This window comes from Brassica napus, unplaced genomic scaffold (genome assembly GCF_020379485.1).
Source record: "Brassica napus cultivar Da-Ae unplaced genomic scaffold, Da-Ae ScsIHWf_763;HRSCAF=1102, whole genome shotgun sequence".
Lineage (NCBI taxonomy): Eukaryota > Viridiplantae > Streptophyta > Magnoliopsida > Brassicales > Brassicaceae > Brassica > Brassica napus.
In genome coordinates, this window is record NW_026016810.1 from 31,466 (window position 1) to 48,398 (window position 16,933).

General features: G+C 29.8%; 1 protein-coding gene across 1 annotated transcript; it reads left to right on the plus strand.

Annotated features, from left to right (window-relative positions):
• The first annotated feature begins 416 nt into the window (after positions 1 to 416).
• Positions 417 to 5,360, plus strand: LOC106379857. The gene has a single exon (XM_048775220.1). The coding sequence runs from the start codon at positions 417 to 419 to the stop codon at positions 1,311 to 1,313; it is 897 nt and encodes a 298-aa protein (XP_048631177.1). The 3' UTR covers positions 1,314 to 5,360.
• The last annotated feature ends 11,573 nt before the right edge of the window (positions 5,361 to 16,933 follow it).

Sequence of the window (16,933 nt, forward strand, 5' to 3'; positions counted from 1 at the left end):
TAGGTCAGAGCCACTTCAGAAAATAGAAAAAAAAAACAAGGCGGATCAATAGAATGTTTACTTTGTTTGAATGACTATAAAGTTTTGTTAGGGATAATTCAGACTATGTTAAATTAAAATTATCATTTGAGCGGTAAACCTTTCACAATGCGATTTACACCCATCATTTATATCTTTGATTTTTTATTTGTAATAGTTATTGGTTGGTAAAATATCTAATTATCGTGTGGATAAAATGAGATAATGAAATCTTTCTGTTCATTATCTTTAATCTATTAAATTTGTGACCCTCATATATCTGTATAAAACGAACCTATTACATAACGAGAACAATATAGTTTATCTTTAATTTTCACATTCTCTAAACTTTGGACGGTCGGTATTTTTTTCTCAGTTCTTAAAAATCCCAGTCAGTTATGTCAAATTGTAGCATTGAACAACTGCATGCTTTCTATGTTCAAGAAAGACTGCTTTTCGTTAAATTGGTACAAAAATTTTCAAGATCTCTAGCTGAGTCACTTCTTGTCATGGCCACATGGCTTTGGCTTGAAGACTTTGGCTTTGAGCACATCTTCTCAGTCATCATGGCTCTCAACGATCCACTCATTGCAGCTCTTGCTAATGAGGCTGTCTTATGCTTCCGGTGTCTTGAATCCGAAGAACCTCCAAATGGTTTCAGTCAGATCCCTGTGACTGCAGAATTTATGGATATATCTCTTCAAATAATCTACCAAAATCGATACAGTGCCATCACAGGAATCAAAAACTTTTTAACCACTGTTTGCTCAAGAATTTTCTCTGACATCGTTCAACAAGTTCTCCCATCCTCCTACATCACTAGCCACAACCAGCCTCTCATCATCCCCGGGTTCCCGCATCCAACTTTTGGGAGCATCAACGTGATGCCTAGTGTTGCTTCCTTGGATAATTTCTCCAGCAGAAATTTATTCCATATCCCTAGTGGTATATGGGGCTGGAATGCTAGTTGCATCGCAACTGAAAACGACCGGTCCCTTTTTCTAACGTTTTCTCGTGGAATCCCAGTATCCGAAGCGGAAGTGAGGCTGGTATTCACAGAAAAATATGGAGAAAACTGTGTTAAGGGCGTTCACATACCTAAGTACGGTGGAAACTTACCCAATGAGAACTTGAATAGTAATCAGGATGTTCAACAACAATCACTATATGCGAGGCTGGTCTTGGATTCAGTCGTTACTGTAGATCGTATACTTATGGGCGAGAGTAAACAAAAGTTTTACATCGACGGGAAGCCTATTTGGGCTCGTAAGTTTAAAAATAGATACAGAAAATAAAAAAATGCCTATGTAACTTGTTCAAGTGACAATATTATTATCTTCTCTTTCTTTTTTTCTGATGCTAAATCTCTTATCTTATGTCATAAATAATCATATTGTTGGATATGCTGACAAAAAAAATAGTTGTCTTGGATATCTTTCTTTCCTGTCTAATCGAAATATTTTGATTGGGAATAATGGACTACCCTCTAAATAAACATAACTCCAGTCTAAAGGCTAGATGTTACAACTTACAACCTTCTCTCCAATAAACCGATTACCCCGAAGAGAAAAAGTGATCTAACAAAGGAATGACACAAATAAACCATAAAATAGAGGTTTTAACCTTCTCTCTAGATCTATCCATTTGTTATTGACTGTTTGTCGTTCCGGCTGCTTCCATAGAGCTGTAGTCGCTCTTTGTCTTTTGATCTAGATATTTTGCTTTTGCTCTCGTTTTACTCTACATGTGGATTTCCAGACCTTCAATCTTGCTTTGCCCCTTCCAGAAGGAACAAGAGTTTTAGCTAATCTTGCTGTGTGTTAATCGTTCTTCTCCTATTAATCTTTCTAGTCAGCGTGGGTTGGGTTTACTACCCTTCAGATCTATTTATTTCCAAGATACATAATGATGGATTGAATGATTTGCATGTTGATATTAATCTCTCTTAATTTGGCTCATATTTGGTTTCGATCTTCATCCTTGTCAAGTTCTCGATCAACTTTGAACCTGTTTATGAGTGGTTTCGGTCCTTGTGGTTTATCTTATGATTTGATCGAGATCTACAGTCTGTCATGCTTCAATTTTGTGTTTTAAGTCGGTTTTTCTCTGTCTGCGCATTTCTGGTTGATGACTTATGAACTAAAAGTGGTTCTGTCTCCTAGAGTATGAAGCTTTAGTCTCTTATTCTCTTGGGATATTCACTATAGGAGGATTCCCTCATCTTGTCTCTATCAAAAAGCTCTAAAGAAAATCTTCATGACTTGTTTTATTTGAAACACTTTTTTTTTTGAAACACAATCTTCATGCCTTGTTGTTATTGATTTTTGTTGGGTTTTTTTATCTGTTCCTTGCTTCTGCCAGTTTGGATCTGTTAGTTTAGATTATGTGCTTGTTCTATGTTTCCATATTTTCCCATTTTTGGACTTTCGTCTCTGAAGACCTTTGTGTTGGTTTGTCGGCTCTTGATTACCAGAGTTCATTGAAATTGTAAGATTTTGTAACTGTTCTTGTTGAATATAATCCGTCTTTTATTGTTAAAACATCCTCAGTAATGAACACTGGGCCAAAGAGGATGACACTCATTGCAGTCTCTCGAAATACTTTTCAATGAGTTGGATACCTCTCTTCTCTGATTGAAAATAGTCCACATCGAATGTAAATGTAAAAAATGAAATATAAAGTGTTCATTTTTTTTTAATGATGCCGAGGTTTTGGGTTTGTAAGCTCGTGTACCTTTCTAGACAAAAACTAAACCTATATTAAATTAATTCTCTTTTGGAGGTATACCATTCACGTTAGGATTTAATTCAAATTCTGATATCTTTAATTTTTTATTTATAATTATTTCTTAAAAATTATTATAAAATATCTAGTATAATATGTGGTTTGTCCTTTATTTTAAAAATTTGTGACCCTCATATCCATATATGTGAAACAAACATATTAGATAGCGATCACATTATTGTGTCCGGATTTTGCGTGGTAAGTACTATACACTAAGTTTGCCATTTCGAGCTAGTGATATAGATACCCCTTCATATATATGTATAGACTAGTTTATCTGCAGTGAGGCCTCTGCTGTTGTTGGAGATTTGGCAAAAGATCTATTTAGGTTATGATGTAAGAGCATGGAAGGATCCACGGATTCCAACTTCAACTTCACCTGCAAGGTCGGCTAGGCCAAATGTCCTAGTAGCACATCTCATAATTAAGTTAGTGATTTAGTTAATGAAGATTCAATGGAATGGGACGTTGTGATTCTTGATAACTTTGTAGCACAAGAAATATACCATTGGTTAGAAGCTTGGACATAATCTGATCTTTACATCGTGATACTTATTGTTGAATTTTTACCAAGAGTGGTATGTAAACTGTTAAGTCAGGAAACTTGATGGACATACATATACTTAAGGCTGAATAATATGTTGTTTACGTAAAACCAAGCAACGCGAAACTCCAGCATAGGTGGGGGAGGATATCACAGTTCATTTTGAAGACCCAAAAACGTCCATGATGAGGAGCCATATATCAGGCAAAGCGAAAGGAGATTCAAGCTCATTTTTACTTAGTTTTCTTATGTATGAAGTACTTATGTAAAATATCTAAGTATTAAATATTATAAAAAGTGTGTGAAAATATGTAGAGTACTTAGGAGCGAAATTGCTTAAGGGAGGCTATTTCACCACTAAGTAACTTCATAGATAGGAAAAGATCCGAGTTGTTAGATCGGTTCATTCTCGACCGTCCATTAAGAAAGTGGGATGTGTATATAAAGGGCTGAAGCCTCATTGTAAGGTTCATTCACCAAGTTATAAAATAAATACTTCCTTAAGCTCTAATTTCTCTCTAAATTGTCCCTACTCTCTCTCTATGTACTGATCGAGTTATAGGAGTTAGGCTGACTTAGCAAACACTAGGATGAAAAGGTGCTAAAACTGCACTTTCTGGCTAAGTAAAGAATCAGTCCGTGACAACGTGTCCCCTTAGGTCTTCACCTACGTCCGCCCCTGGACTCAAGGTCCCCCTCTCAAATAACCACTCTTGTTTCCATCAGTTTTTGAAGCAATCATACATAGTTTTAATTTTTTCTTCTTATTCTTTTTGTCGGCTATTTTTTCTCTTAACAAAAAAAATCAAGATTATACAAAATGCCAGTGTAAAAATATATTAAAATATTGCTTACTCGTTTCTAATAACTAGGGGTACTCCCGCGCTGCGCACAAGATTTTAAAATATTGCTTACTCGTTTGTTGTATAGATGGTGTGGTTCTACTTGGTTACTTGCATATGTTATTGAGTACTTGTTGGTATGCATAAATGGTTTGTGGGAGGATGGTGTTTTAGATATATTTGGTCGTGTAGTCACATATGTTTACCTACACGGATGTGTGTGAGTGGTGGCTGTATTATTTAGTGAGACTTAGAAGGTTTATATGGTGTCATTTTGTACTGGTGGAGTTTTTGCTTTGGCGTCGGTGGGTGTATGATGGTGTAGTTGTTGTGTCATTAAATTGTTGTTGGCATTTGATATGCAAATGGGTTAATTTCATTATTTGGGTTTGGGCCTGCTTGTGTTTTGGGAAATCAATTGTAAGAGATACGGGAAAAGCAAGATTGGATGTGTAACTACCATAGCTTCTCTAGAACAAATCTAAATGATAGCAAGGAATCTTCTCATCTGTATGTAATAATAACACTTCTAGCATTGGTCTTTTATAAATTTCATGTAGGAGTTTTTTGGAATTCTTTGGCTTCTTAAATTAGCTATGTAAAGTGGATTGCTGTGTTTTCTTATCATGACGAGTGACATGTGTACTCCCAGCAAACTATTGATTTGTGTTTCTTTCTCTCCTATCTAAGTTTATCCGATATGTGATCCCTTCATTAATTTTTTTAGTGTATAGCATGGGCAGACCGTAGAGATATGTTGCATAGTCGTATGAAGTTGTGGCTGTGGTCCGTACGTGATGCAGCCCAATGTTGATGTTTTTGTACATAAGGTACTCTTATATGCCTACAATGTAGTGGCCTCTGGTAGTTGGCCACCTGATCTGTTAGGTTCAACTTGTTGTAAACATGTCGGTCTTTTGCAGCTTGTGTCAGAGGTGGTAAAACGAGCATACTATGGCTGAGATGATATCTTGAGGATGCTGCAACGTGTGACATTATGTCTCTTTAGATGGCATGTGAGAGAGATTCCAATGGTATCAACTGTTTTGTGTGTTGTCATTACTATTTTCTGCTTTTCTCGTAGATGGTTTTTGAAAATGATTGTAGTAGATTAGTATATATACCGATTTGTTGTGTATATGAGCTTCACTATATCTATCTTGTTACAGCAAGTGTTTGTGTTATATTGTTCTCTTAGTTGTTAATAGGAGCATCTCTTATGGTTATCCTCTTTTTTTTTAAACGTAAATTTAAAATGAGTTTGAGTTTTGATCCAATAATTTTTCTATTTTTTTTCCTTAAAAGAGGACATTCCAAATATATTTTTTTATTAAAGTATAATAATAACTTTTTAAGACTTACAAATTTTACCCAGTAACAATTTTATTTTAAATAAATCTTTGTTATATATATCTATTAATAATAACAATCCTAATTAATTCCAAATGTTGTGAATTCCAATTAAGTTGAAAGGTTATGACTATTCATACAAGTAACTTTTGAAAATAACTATATTTAAATTAAAAGAATGTGACTATTAATAATGAAAAGTTGTGACTATCCATATAAGTATTGTTTCAAAAAAACACAACCTTAAATTGAAAAGATGTGACTATTTAAACAAATTTTGGATATCTACAAATAGTTTATGTCCATACTTTTTTCAAAATAAAATTTTCACTAATCTAATAAAATGGTGAAGAAAAAAAAATTATGTGCAGTTAAGTTGGTTACAAAATTTTAGAATATATTCAAATGAATAGCAAAATATTTGATGTTTTGTGAATATCCCTATGTGTTCATGTTGTTTCCTCCGTAACTTCTCACTGAGTACGTCTCCAGATAGAACTCCCATTGTTAAAAAATATTGCTTTGTGGAACCTTGGTTGCAAAGATTTCTATCTTCCTTCCACATTTTGTACTAATCCAAGTACAAACCACATGTCAAATTTGATAACAACGACACAAGCGTTGAAGGTCTGATACACAAACTTTAAGAAGATCATGAATCTCTAACTTAAAGGACCAGGAGCGCAACCTTTTGTACAAACACCGGCTGATACAGCCGGACGAAAACTCTACTAATTAGAGACACTAAAGCACTTTGGCAACAGAGATCAACACCAAACGAATACAAGGGATGAAAACGTTTATGAGAAAATATGATCGACCTTACATTGGAAACGATAAATCTTCATGATGAACCGAAGCCCAAAAGAATTCAGACAAAACAGTGATGAAGATTGGACAAAACCTCCACCGATATAACCGATCTTCAACACCAAAACGACAACAGTAAACATAAATAAATATGTGGTTATGCTAATAACTAACGCCACGGTGCCAGTGATAACCTTTTCTAAACTAACCTTATTTCTATAATTAAAAAAAGAGTAATTACCTAGACTAACTCACATTCATCTTAAAATTACTACAATAACTCATATTAAAATTAAATTACTAGACTAAAATGAGGGATAAGCAAAAGTACTAAAAGCCCATTACTAATTTGATTAACTACAAATTAGATTTATTTTTTTGAAAACAAATCGGCCGTCGATTAAATAATAAGGGCATTTGGGTAATATTTTTTTTTTGTTATAACTATGTGTATGGGCAATTTCGACCAAAAAAATATTTTAATAAATTTCAAAAAATATGAGTCATTCTAGTAATAACATAACTAATTTGTGTCATTTTAGTAAACTTCCCTTAAAAAACACAACTGTTTATAATTAAAACACACAACCTTTAACATTATATTAAAAAAAAACACAAAAGTATAGAAACACAACGCCACAACCTTTGACATCAAAACTTTTTTCAATAGTTTGCATATTGAAAAGACACATAATTATTTTAAAATAATTTCATCTTTATATATATTATAGAATCACACATCATTTTATAATTTGATAATATTTTTAAACTAATCTTATTTTTAAACTAATCTTATTTTTAAAATGAAAAGACACAAATGTTTATAACTAATCTTATTTTTTTGAAAACAAATCGGCCGTCGATTAAATAATAAGGGCATTTGGGTAATATTTTTTTTTTGTTATAACTATGTGTATGGGCAATTTCGACCAAAAAAATATTTTAATAAATTTCAAAAAATATGAGTCATTCTAGTAATAACATAACTAATTTGTGTCATTTTAGTAAACTTCCCTTAAAAAAACACAACTGTTTATAATTAAAACACACAACCTTTAACATTATATTAAAAAAAACACAAAAGTATAGAAACACAGCGCCACAACCTTTGACATCAAAACTTTTTTCAATAGTTTGCATATTGAAAAGACACATAATTATTTTAAAATAATTTCATCTTTATATATATTATAGAATCACACATCATTTTATAATTTGATAATATTTTTAAACTAATCTTATTTTTAAACTAATCTTATTTTTAAAATGAAAAGACACAAATGTTTATAACTCACAACTGAAATCTTTTAGTTTAAGAGTTGTATCTTTTCATTATAAGTGGTGTCTTTTCACTAAAAAAATGAAATGTATTAATTTTAAGAGTTGTATATTTTCGTTATAAAAATTGTGTATTTTCATTAAAAATAAGTTCTATAAATTTTAAGAGTTGAATTTTTTTCATAAAAAAATGAAACATATTAGTTTTCAGAGTTTGTATCTTTTCATTATAAAAGTTATTTATTATTGTAAAAACTGAACTCTATTAATTTTAAGAGTTGTGTATTTTCATTAGGAGTCTCAATTAATATTTAAAAATTTGTATAGTTTCATTAAAAATTAATATGTATTAGTTTTAAAAGTTGTATGTTTTCATTATGAAAAAGATGTGTCTTTCATTTAAAAAAACTGGAATGTTTAGTTTTTAAGAGTTATATTTTTTCATTATAAAAAATTGTGTATTTTCATAAAAAGTAGTTAAAATATCTCATTTGTGTCTTTCTACAATTATTAGTATTTTCAAATTGTGTACTCGCTGACATCTTCTTTTATAGGAAAAAATTTTCAATTCAACGGTCAGATTTTTCTGTTTTTATGATATAAAGGATACAAATATTCTTGCTATGAATGTTTATGTCATCAAGAAAATAATATTTGGCAACTATTCTCTGAATAGTTTTCTTTTCGAAAAACACATTTCATTTAAAGTAACAAATGTATCTTTTCATATTTTTTAAAAAAGTGAAGTGTTACAATCCGACGGTCATAATTGTCTGTTTTCTTATCGGAGGGTTTTAATTTTTTTTTGCTTAAATTTCTTATGAGTTATGTCTTATCGCAACTCCTCTCTTTTGTAATAAATGTGCCTATTCAAAATATATTGTAAATGTATTATCTTAAATAAGTAAATAACTATTTCAAATCTAAAAGTCGTGACTTTTCGTACAGATGAATGAAAGTCTATAAATTTGAAGAAGATGAGGGAAATATTTTGTTAACTAGTGATCTCGGAGTTTGGAAAACAACAGAGAAACTAAGCATCGTTTTAAGTTAAGTATTAATGTTCAACCAAAATTTGAGATTATTAATGGCTATTTGATGCCAGTAGAATTTGAAAATTTTCAGTTTCTTAATTATGATCAATTTCATTTGCTAGGCAATACAAATTGTCAATATAATGGTTAGTTTTTAATGTATAAAATAATATATACTTAATTGATATTAAGTTTTTAATTGACATTAGTAAGAGAAATCCAAAACAAATGTTAACAGTTGTGCCTTTTCAACTTAACAGTTGCATTGATATAAAATAAGTTATCAAAATAACTAAGAATATGTGTTTTCATTTTAAGAATTGTATTTGTAAAAAAAAAAAATTAAAATGTCTGAAATGTATATTATATAATAATATAATAATGTATATTTTCATCTTAAAATGCAATAGTTTTGAAGTAGTAGTGAATCTATGCATGATATTCCCTATGTAGAAAAATTACCACAAATACCACATTCATAGTACCACTTTTCTTGTTTACATTAACCATTTTTATCCATACTTTTAATGAAAGGTAAAATACACTTATACACCTAGAGTTAACTAATCTAGACTTAGAGTTTAGAGTTGAGGGATATGGTGGGATTTTTGGAATGTAAAATTTAGGATTCTAATAAATATATAAATAAATACTTAAAAAATATTTTAAAATTTTTTAAAAAATAGTTTCAAACATAATTTTTGATTTTCAAAAATAAATTTTGAAAACAAAATTCGAAAAAATTATAAAAAGTTTGAATTTGAAAAAGTATAAATTGAAAACATTTAAAATTTTTTTATTTTTTTTTATGTATCAGTTTTAAGAAATTGTTAGAATGTATAAAGAGATGCCTTTTTATAAGATGTATATTTTTATGTTAAAAATTATATTGAGTTTTAAGAGACCGTGTTAAAAACTATAAGCATGCGTTTTTAACATAATTTTTATAAATTTCTAAAAAGTTATCTTTTTGTTTAAAGATGTGTGTTTTTATTTTAAAAACTGCATAAGTTTATAAAGAATTCTCAAAATATCTCAGGATATACATTTTTATCCTAAATTGGCATAAAGTGCTAATGAGTTATCTTGTATTTCATTTTCATATCTATTTTATATGCATTTAAAAAATATTTAAATTGGCTAAAATATTTAGATAATTTAATTTTGGATAATTTAGTTATTTTATAATATTATATATGTATAAACCATTGCAACTGTTAGTAATGATAGTCTTTAGAGATGAACTATTATGATAAATCTTTAGAATTCATAGCGGTAAATTTTGGAATAATAAAATATGTCTTATTTGTTTTTATAAAATGAGTTCACGTGCGATATCGCACGGGTTCCTTACCTAGTAAGTTTAATTTTTAACTGAATAAACAATTATTTATTTGAATTTATATTTGTGTTAATGGAAGTATTAATAATTTTAGTTTAAAATATAGATTTTTTTTAGATATAAGAAAACTATGCAGAAGTTTAAAGATCAATTGGTAAATAAAAATGATTTTTTTCAAATATGACTCAAAACTTGAAATGAGACACAAAACTAACCATTGTTTTTTTTGGAACTTTGACTTGCCTCTTTCACCCCCAAAGTACATATTATTCATGAAAATTTCATCACCTGTTTTTTTTCGAAAATGCATATTTTACTATATCACCCTCATCTTACTCAAGTATTCACAATATTACCATTGCCATCAATACACCAACCACCATGAATAACCAATTTAAAGCTCTTAATGCACCTAAAAATTGATTTACACTCTTTCTTTCTCAATTCTTATGAACTAAAAACAACATCTCTTTCACTTTCTCTCCATATTCATCCAAAAAAACCCAAGATTTTGATTCTAAAATTTTTATGGTTCATAGAGCCATTGAAGCTTACGATTCTTTGTGGGTCACTTTTGTTTGAGATTATGGGTGCTTGGAGAAGACTTATGTGTGCTAAACAAGTTATCTCACTGGTTGAAACTATGAAATCAGTTTTTTTTTCCCAGAACTGTTCGTCCAGACGACTTACCAGTAAGTCTTCTCTAGTATTTTCGATATTTTTTCAAAAACAAAAGTAAGCTGATACTTACAAAGGAAGACTTCCAAAGAAATCATGACTTAAATGGAAGACATCTTGAAAGTCTTCTGGCGGACGACTTCTGTGGAAGTCTTCTACGTCAATGTTTAATAAATTTTCATTTTCTCTATAACTATAAAAAATTTATAACATTTTCTTGTTAATTCATGTATATTAATCGATAATGGGGCTCCTGAATGAAATTCATAACTTAATTGATTTTAATTATGAGGTTAGCAACATTCATGTTTATTAACTTTTCTAGCTAATTCGAGAAGACATTCCACGGAAGTCCTATACTTTAGGTTTTGTAAACTCGTTAAATAACTTTAAGATATTTATTTTAACTTTCAATACGGTTAAGTAACTTCAAGATTACCGAGTTATATGATTTGTATGTCTTCTTAGATCATTAGATATACTTTTTAATTTTCATGAGAATTAAAATTTCAATTTCACTTAAAATTTAAGTTTTCCGCCTAAATTTTAATTTCTCGCTTAAATTTCCCGCTTATATTTTATTTTTCCGTTTAAATTTAAGTCTTCTGAGCAGACTTCCCAAAAAACTTCTAGTGAAAGTGCTATATGTTTGAACTTATGTAAGTTTTGATATTTTGTGAATTTGAATAAGTTTTCTTAGAATTCTTCTCCTTTAATGTTAGTAAATTTGATTAAATTTTGTGTTATTTTATTTTGCTATTAAAGTTGTATTAATAACTTCAATAAGTTCAAGCATTTTTGGCAAGATAATATTGTAAACATGAACATATTTACTAAAATTTTCATTAATATCTGTTCAATTTATAAAAGAATTCACAACTAAAAAAGTACACACATAAATCACAAAACATGCCATAAATAAAACTATTACACATGGAGTTAGAGATTATTCCTCTTGACATGTGAGAAGACTCCGTCAGAAGACTTCTAGAAAGTCTTATAGGAAATTATGTTTTAGAAGACTCTGTCAGAAGACTTCAAGGAAGTCTTTCGGGAAGACTTCCAAAATTTGACTCAGATCTGAAAAACCTGCATATCCAAAAACGTTCAAATGCCTTCAAAACAGAGAAAATGGGTAGAAAATTAGATAGATCTATCTTTATAAAACAAACAATAAAGATATCCAACATTTATAGATCTACCTTAAAGGAGTGGAAAATGAGAACCATGTAATAAAAAATCTGCAAAAACAAGATAAATTAGTGAGAAAGACATGAGACAAAAATGAAAAATTGATATAAAGTTTGGTATTTTCGAGTTCAAAGAGATTAGAGAGAGGTTAGAAAATTTTAGTTTGAGAAAAAGGTAAGAGCTTTATGCAACAAGAGGTTAACTAATGAAGAAAAATAAGACATGGAGACTTACCAAAACGCTCAAATCTGTTATGAAAGAAGTAACATGAAGTCAGAAGACTTTTAGGAAGTCTTCAGGTGCATTATATTTTAGAAGACTTTCGAGAAAACTTCCCAGAAGTCTTCCTGAATCAGATCCAGATCTGAGAAACCTGCATATCCAAACTCAGATCTGAAAAACCTGCATATCCAAAATCATTTTAAATTAAAGATATTAAAATTTTTAATGGCTTCAAAATAGAGAAAATGATTGAAAGATTAGATATATTTACCTTTATAAAATACATAAAAATAGATATCCAAAATTTAAATGAGTGAAAGATGAGAATCATGTGATAAAACATCTGCAAAAATAAGATAAATAAGTGAGAAAGACATGAGAAAATAATGAAAATTGATATAAAGTTTGGTGTTTTTAAGTTCAAAGAGATTAGACAAAGGTTGGAAAGTGTTAGTTTGGGAAAATGTAAGAGCTTTATACAAAAAGAGGTTACCAAATGGAAAAAAAAACAGACATGGAAATTTACCAAAATGCTCAATTCTGTTATGAAAGAGCAAACATGGAAGAAAACTCCATTAGAAGATTCCAGGAAGTCTTCCGAGAAGTCTTCCGGAGTCTGACCCATATCTGAAAAACATGTATATTCAAACCTTGATCTGAAAAACTTGCATATCCAAAAACGTTCAGATGGCTTCAAAAAGAGAAAATGTGTGGAATATTAGATATATGTACCCTTATAGAACACAAAAAAAAAGTAGAAATCCAAAATTAATAGATTTACATTTAAAGGAGTGAGATGAGAACCATGTGATAAAAAATCTGCAAAAACAAGATAAATTAGTGAGATGAGACAAAAAAAAATGAAAAATTCATATAAAGTTTGATGTTTTCAAGTTCAAAAAGATTAGAGAAAGGTTGGAGAGTTTTGATGAGAATCATTATATTTTTGTTGCAGCCATTTGAGAGGAAGAAATAGAATGTGTACATTTTTTTTATATGGAAACAAAATTTTTCTATTTAGGTTAAATATTTTTGATTTAAAAGATTTTGAGGGAAGTTTTTGACCAAAAAAAAAAAAAGACTTTGAGGGAAGTTTTCTATTAGAAGAAATTTATACCTTAAGCTTAAATAACTAACTAAATAGAAGAAAAAAAAACATTGAAAGTGTTTAATATACTCTAAGCTAAACCATATAGGTCAAATTTTAATATTCCAAAAAAATGTCAAGCTTCTGAAATCCTAACCCTAAAAATACAAATAATACTACAACATATATTACCAAACCCTAAACCAAAGAATACTATAACTCACTTTATTCACTCATATGTGTTGAAAACTATTCAACTTTACTATATCTTAATTTATATGATTTAAAAATGTTCAGAGTTGCATGATTCAATTTTTCACCCATTAAAATATTTTTAATAAAGTTTATAAATTATTTTTAAGATCTACAATATGAGAAGACTTCTTGGAATACTTACAAAATCCCTAGAAGACTTCCAGGGGTTATATTCGTAAAAGTAAATTCTGTTTTTTTTTGTCATAATGGGCTACTTGTAATTTCACTAACCTTTTGGATTAGTTTTACATTCGATCAAGTTGGGGTATACCCTTTGTGTTTGAAATCAAATTATGGGTCATATTTGGCAATTTTCCCAAATTTTATTTGCTATCGTTTTATCGGTGAAGACACATGTTCATCCTAGAGGTGAACAGAAGAAAAACTCAAAAATAAAAGGTAGGCTAAGATGTGTGTGTTTCTATTCGAAGGACAAAAAAGAAATTAATAAATATTATATCTATACTATTATTTGTGAAGTTTTTTTTTCGCATTCGAGCTTCCACGTTGAAAGTTATAGTGTTAATATTATTATATCCTTAATAAATAAAATATATAAATTAGCCAACAAATAAAAATATGAAATCTAAATAAGTGATTAAAATTATCCAAAATCTAAAAAAATAATATTTTAAAATAAAAAGATAATTCCTATATATATTAAGATGTTATTTGAAAAAAAAATGTTCATAAGAATTTGAAAATGAAAAAAAATACATAACTAAATATTAAAAAAGTAAAATTCTTAATTTTATTTTGAAATTTATTTTACCAAAAAAAATTTTAAAAAAAAATACGGAAGAATTTTCAAAAGAATACATACTTAATAATTATATAGTTCTAGTCTTTTAATTAGTAGTGAATGTATTAATAACTAATTATATAATTTGCATGCCCACATGCACGGCCGAAATATATTATAGCCATTAGTTTTTTTATGATTAGTCTGTTAATTACCGTGTTTTTATGGTTACTAGGGTCGGGTCCGGGCTACGCCCGGAATTTTCCTACAATTTTTGTTATTTGTTTGGTATTTATATTTATATATATAGATATGTGTTATAAAAATATATGTCTTTTAGACAATTTTAAAATTATTTTCATTATTAGAAACCATGTATAACATAATAAAGATAATGAATAAATAATGAATTAATCTTAGTTATGTTCTGAATTTTTTTATCTTGCTTATTTATATTTAATGTAAAATAATTGTTAAATATACACAAATTAGAACATTTCTCTTTTGAAGTTTTTTTCTTCAACCTGCCCTACATATATTTTGATTTATTTGGACCATCTAATTTTCCAATATATATATATATATATATATATATAATCAATTTTTGAGCAATGGTCATAATAGTATTTGCATAATATTGTTATTTTCTTGAGAAAATAGTTATTAACAAAGTATAACAAATTATGTATTGTGGTTAAAATTCTATATTGTAGTTGTCTTTGGATGTCATATGATAATGCATAATATGTATTCTGACATTTTTTTTTTAAATGCATGATATGTAAATAAGGCTTTTTCTCAATGAATAAACAATTGCGACACCAATATTTTCTGGTCAACAGATAACCAATTTCTTTATTTTTTTAAAGATAACCAATTTAATCCATTCTTAATATGTCAAGCTCCTTTCTTTATTGTTCTATTGTCTTATTCTATTATCAATTTTGAATAATCTTCTTTACTAAATAGGATTTCATCTTTTCCTTTAAATTCTACAACGTTCTTATCTTTTTATCATTAATTTTAAGATGTTGTAGATTATTTCAACCTTTTTCAACATGTTTATCAATATATTCCTATTTTCACTTATAAAGAAATTGTTATACCAGTGGGAAATTTTTCACGCAAGAATCAAATAACAGAACAATCAAAAACTTAAACGAAGAGAAATGATCACGATTTTTTGATGGCTCCGTCAATTTTTTCTGGACTGTAAAACATATATTTTTTACCGGCTATACATTGCCCGCTTATCTTTCCAGTTTCACAACACATATTTTATCAGCAAATATTCTCCAGCTAAAGAATTATTTGTTACAGATAGAAAAAAAAGCCAGTTTCTATCATCAACCTCAAGAACCTGACTCATCTCTATCTTACACTTAATCACTTTCCGGGTCCATTACCAGCGATTTTCCAGGAAAAGAATCTTAAGATTCTTGATATTTAAAAAACTCAAGGGAAGCATCGCAGCCTCTCTTTCAAGTTTGGCCAGACTTAGAGTCTTGAACCCTGCAAACAACTTCTCAGGGGAAATTCCTCATGGTGATCTTCCAAACCTGAAGTAAATAGTTATCCAATGATAGCTACGTCTGCATCACAACACTTGATTAATCTTTTCATTCTTCATCCAGAATAAAACCAACGCAAAAGAAAAATAAAATATTACGGTGGAAGCAGTTAAATTAACTTCGATGCAGATTAATGTTCACAGCATGATTTTACTTTTTAGATTAATGTTCACAACATGACTTTACTTTTTACCTGCACTCACCTCTCTCCCCCTCTCTCCCTCACTCCGTCACTCACTCGCATGTCTATTTATTTTCTTTTTGGCCTCACTCCTTCCATTTTTATTCTTCAAGATGTAGTGGCCGCAGATCACTCTGCTCTAATTCATACCGCTACTCAACTTAAGGTATTCAAAAAATCCGACTATAACACTTTATCCCATTGGTATCCTCGTTTCAGGGGACTATCTCTGGCCACACTTGCGGTTGAATCTGTATAAATGCAATGAATGGAGCCCATTAGAGACTTCAAAATGAATAAATTTAAACTATGAATATCCATCAGCAAGATCTAAACAGGAACGGTAACAGCCATAGGGTCGAAGCAAATACTCTTTTGTTTACCTGAAAGAACGGGACGTACAGAGCCTCTGCAGCAGTCGGTCTGTTGCATGGGTCCCAGAGAAGAGCCACTGATGGAGTACCACTCAAACTGATACTAACCAACTTTTAATGTGTATACACCGGATTGTAGAAGTACTTCAGATGCCCTTTACCTGTCAGCACAAAGCTTTTAGAGTCAGTAAGGCAGCAACGGTCTGCCGACTAATAAAATTATGGGTCACTGAAGTAGAAATATAGACGCATATATTGATATACTAAAAGAGACATTGCGATAGAAAAAGGGAATCAAATCTTTATCAGCGTATAACAACATACTCGATCAATGTGAACTTGGATTAACCTCTCATGCCAGTTCAAAATCTGAAATGATTATTATGGGGTTAGAGAAACAGATCTTTTGCAACAACCAACACAAGCATAAACATAGTTGGTGACAAATAACTTAACCATGATTGTTAGAGAGATATAGTGGCCAAAATAAACACTGTCAATCTTCACACTGGATGTTTGAAGCTTTGTATCGATTGACACCTCAAGGCTACCAATCAACTGGCTACGATCGTGTTGGAGCTAACCACATTGATGCATCTAAGAAACACCTTCAACATTGTGATATCCCAC

What these genes read in the sequence shown, in the direction of transcription:
- LOC106379857 (XM_048775220.1), top strand. Translation starts at nt 417, where the DNA reads ATGTCAAATTGTAGCATTGAACAACTGCATGCTTTCTATGTTCAAGAA.